The 2709-nt window shown below is 58.1% G+C and overlaps 1 protein-coding gene across 1 annotated transcript in view; it reads right to left on the reverse strand.

The window, feature by feature from the left end:
* Positions 1-178: 178 nt before the first annotated feature.
* GRM2 (glutamate receptor, metabotropic 2) overlaps positions 179-2709 on the reverse strand; it is a gene marked incomplete at its 3' end in the record, with an annotated part of 5463 nt that continues 2932 nt past the window's right edge. The window contains exons 3-4 of the mRNA XM_010132984.1: positions 1938-2671; positions 179-1242 (exon numbers count right to left, since the gene is read on the reverse strand). Of these exons, the coding sequence (XP_010131286.1) occupies positions 179-1242; positions 1938-2671 (1798 nt within the window). The remainder of the gene's footprint in view (positions 1243-1937; positions 2672-2709) is intronic.

Here is a 2709-nt window from a genome sequence, read left to right on the forward strand (position 1 = left end):
AGCCACCCTTCACCTGGTCCCGAATGTCCCAGTGCAGGAGTGACCATCACCAGGTCCACGGCTGAAGACCCTTCCCCAGGCCCACATATCTCCCAGCCACAAACCCCGCGGGACCCAAATCGCCAGGACTGCTCAGATCAATCCCCGTTAGAACTGCCCCCAAAACGCAGGCTCTTACGCGGTAGTCACTGGAGGTCACGTAGAAGATGGGCAGGAAGGCCAGCCAGATGATGCAGGTCGTGTACATGGTGAACCCGATGAACTTGGCCTCATTGAAGTTTTCAGGGCATTTCCGTGTCTTGAAGGCATAGACCGTGCAGAGGACAATCAAGAGGACATTGTAGGTGAGCGAAATGAGCATGTTGGAGTCACGGTTGTTGCACTTGAGGGTGACGATGTACCTCTTGTCAGGCTCTGTCTCCTTGCCTGTGCCGGGGGTCTCCACCAGCAGCCAGATGATGACGATGATCAGCTGGCACGAGATGAGGGCCATGCAGATGACAACCTGCGATGTGGGGCTTATGAACCGGGGGCGCTGGACCCCCTCCTTCACCCCGCTGAAGATCCTGGCAATGCGATTTGTCTTGGTCAAGAGGGCCGAGTAGCAGACGGCGAAGGACGTGCCCAGCCCCAGGCGCCGGAGCGTGCACACCTCAGTGGAGGGCTTTGCGATGAAGATGAAGGTCATGCTGTAGCACATGAGGACCCCGGTCAGGAGAATGTAGCAGAGCTCCCTGCCAGAGGCCTTCACGATGGGGGTGTCATTGTTCTTCACAAAGACTCCAAAAACGAAGAGGGTGGAGATAAAACCCAGGCAAGAGATGGTGACAGGACCGATGGCCCAGACGTCTTTCCAGCGGATGTACTCTTGGGGCAACTCATAGCAGCCATTCAGGGTCTCATTGGGCCAGTAGCCAAGACCGCAGTCCATGCAGGTGAACTCGTCCAGCAGGTACTCGTAGGGCTGGCAGGGGATGCAGATCCAGCAGCATATGTCCCCGGGCTGCATGCTCTTAATCTCGTTCTTCTTGCAGGGGTCGCTGCACTGGGACACAGGGATGGAGGTCTCAGCCCACGGGATGAGGCTGGTGTTGAGGATCAGCCCCTCGGCCCAGTAGCCCACCTTCTGATACCGATACCGCCCACCCATGTGGTGATAGTTGAAGATGTTGTAGCGCCCGATCCCGTCACCGTAGCGGTCAAATCGAACAACGCTATTCGTGTCTGCTGGCCTGAATGGAGCTGGAGGGAGAGGAAGGGCAGATGGTCACTGCCACAGGCAGGAGAGCACTTGCTCCCGGTGCAGAGGCAGGTTTCCTTCAAAGGGTCACATCCCAGAATGGCCACACAGTCTAACCTGTTCCCCGCCTTCGCTCTCATACTTGCTTCCTCTGCCCACATTAGCAGCAGCAGAGCAAAGGTGGAGAACTACATCCCCACACACGTCAGCAGCCCCAGCCGGCTCTGCAGGGGCGAAGCCCGGGATTTTGCACCCTCCGCCACTCTCGGTGACACCTGAGGGTAGCCGTGCTCAGCCCAAGGCACTGAGGACACGGCTCTAACTCACCCCAAACTATGTAGGTCCCTGGTCAAGTGTATCCCTCCAGTTTAAACCCTGAAACACGAACACAGGCGATGCTTGCAAGTGAGGTCTCCAAGGACCCATGTCCCTTGTGGGGCTGGTCCCACCCGGCTGTAGCAGGGTGGAGTTGGTCACCAGCTTCTCCACACTGGGGACAGAAGGCCTGGGTTTCCTCCCAGGGTGATAACGGGCTGTTGGCATCCTGAAACAACCACAGCACAGGGGTCCCCAGATGTGGGCAGGCTGAAGGAACTGGAGGTTCTTGGGTCAAATTTGGGTCTCCTTCCTCTTCCCTGCCCCTCCACCATCCCCTTCCTGTTAGGCAGCCAAACACCATCTCCATCCCCGGACTCACCGTCAAAATTAACATTGAGCATGAAGTCCTTGTAGAACCTCTTGCCGTTGACGGGCTTCATGGCGTCGCAGAGCTTGGTGGAGTTGGGGCACAGCGCCTGGTGCATGTTGTGGAGAGAGTGAGCCATGGCATAGACTGCATTGACCACGAACGTGATCTTGGACTCGGGCTCAAACTTGCCTGTCTTCAGGGAGTACCAGCTACAGTCCTGCGTGTGCAAGCTGCACTTGAACTTCTGCTCCCAAAACTCCCGAAACCAGGGATTCCGGCTGTTATTGTAGGGGTGCAGGTTGCGGAAGTAGGCGGCAAACTTCTTAATGGGGTAGGCTGCCAGCTCGATGGTGATGGCTCCCTCCGCCACCGCTTCACTCCCAGCCACCACGCTCTCCAGGGCTCCCCACCCATCACTGGCCACCCACATGAAGGACACATTGGCTCTCTGGGCAGCCGCCAGCAGCTCCCGGGCATCTTCACTTCGGGTGAACAACACGACCACTCTGGCGTTGGGCTTCTGCAGCAGAGCCCGGACCACCCCATCGTAGGTCTTCTTGTTCATGGAGCGCCCCACCTTCTCCGAGGTGGCGATGCAGATGTTGCGCATGCGGGCTTCTTGCTCGAAGGCCTCGATCCCCGTCTCCCCATAGTCACCCTCTGAGGCCACAGTGGAGACATAGGTCCAGTTGAAGAAGCGGAGGATCTCCGCCATGGCTTTGGCTTGGTAACAATCCGGCGGGCCGGTGCGGGCGAGGTAGTCGTCGCGGGCGTACTCACT

Source organism: Buceros rhinoceros, unplaced genomic scaffold, assembly GCF_000710305.1.
Source record: "Buceros rhinoceros silvestris isolate BGI_N320 unplaced genomic scaffold, ASM71030v1 scaffold22273, whole genome shotgun sequence".
NCBI lineage: Eukaryota > Metazoa > Chordata > Aves > Bucerotiformes > Bucerotidae > Buceros > Buceros rhinoceros.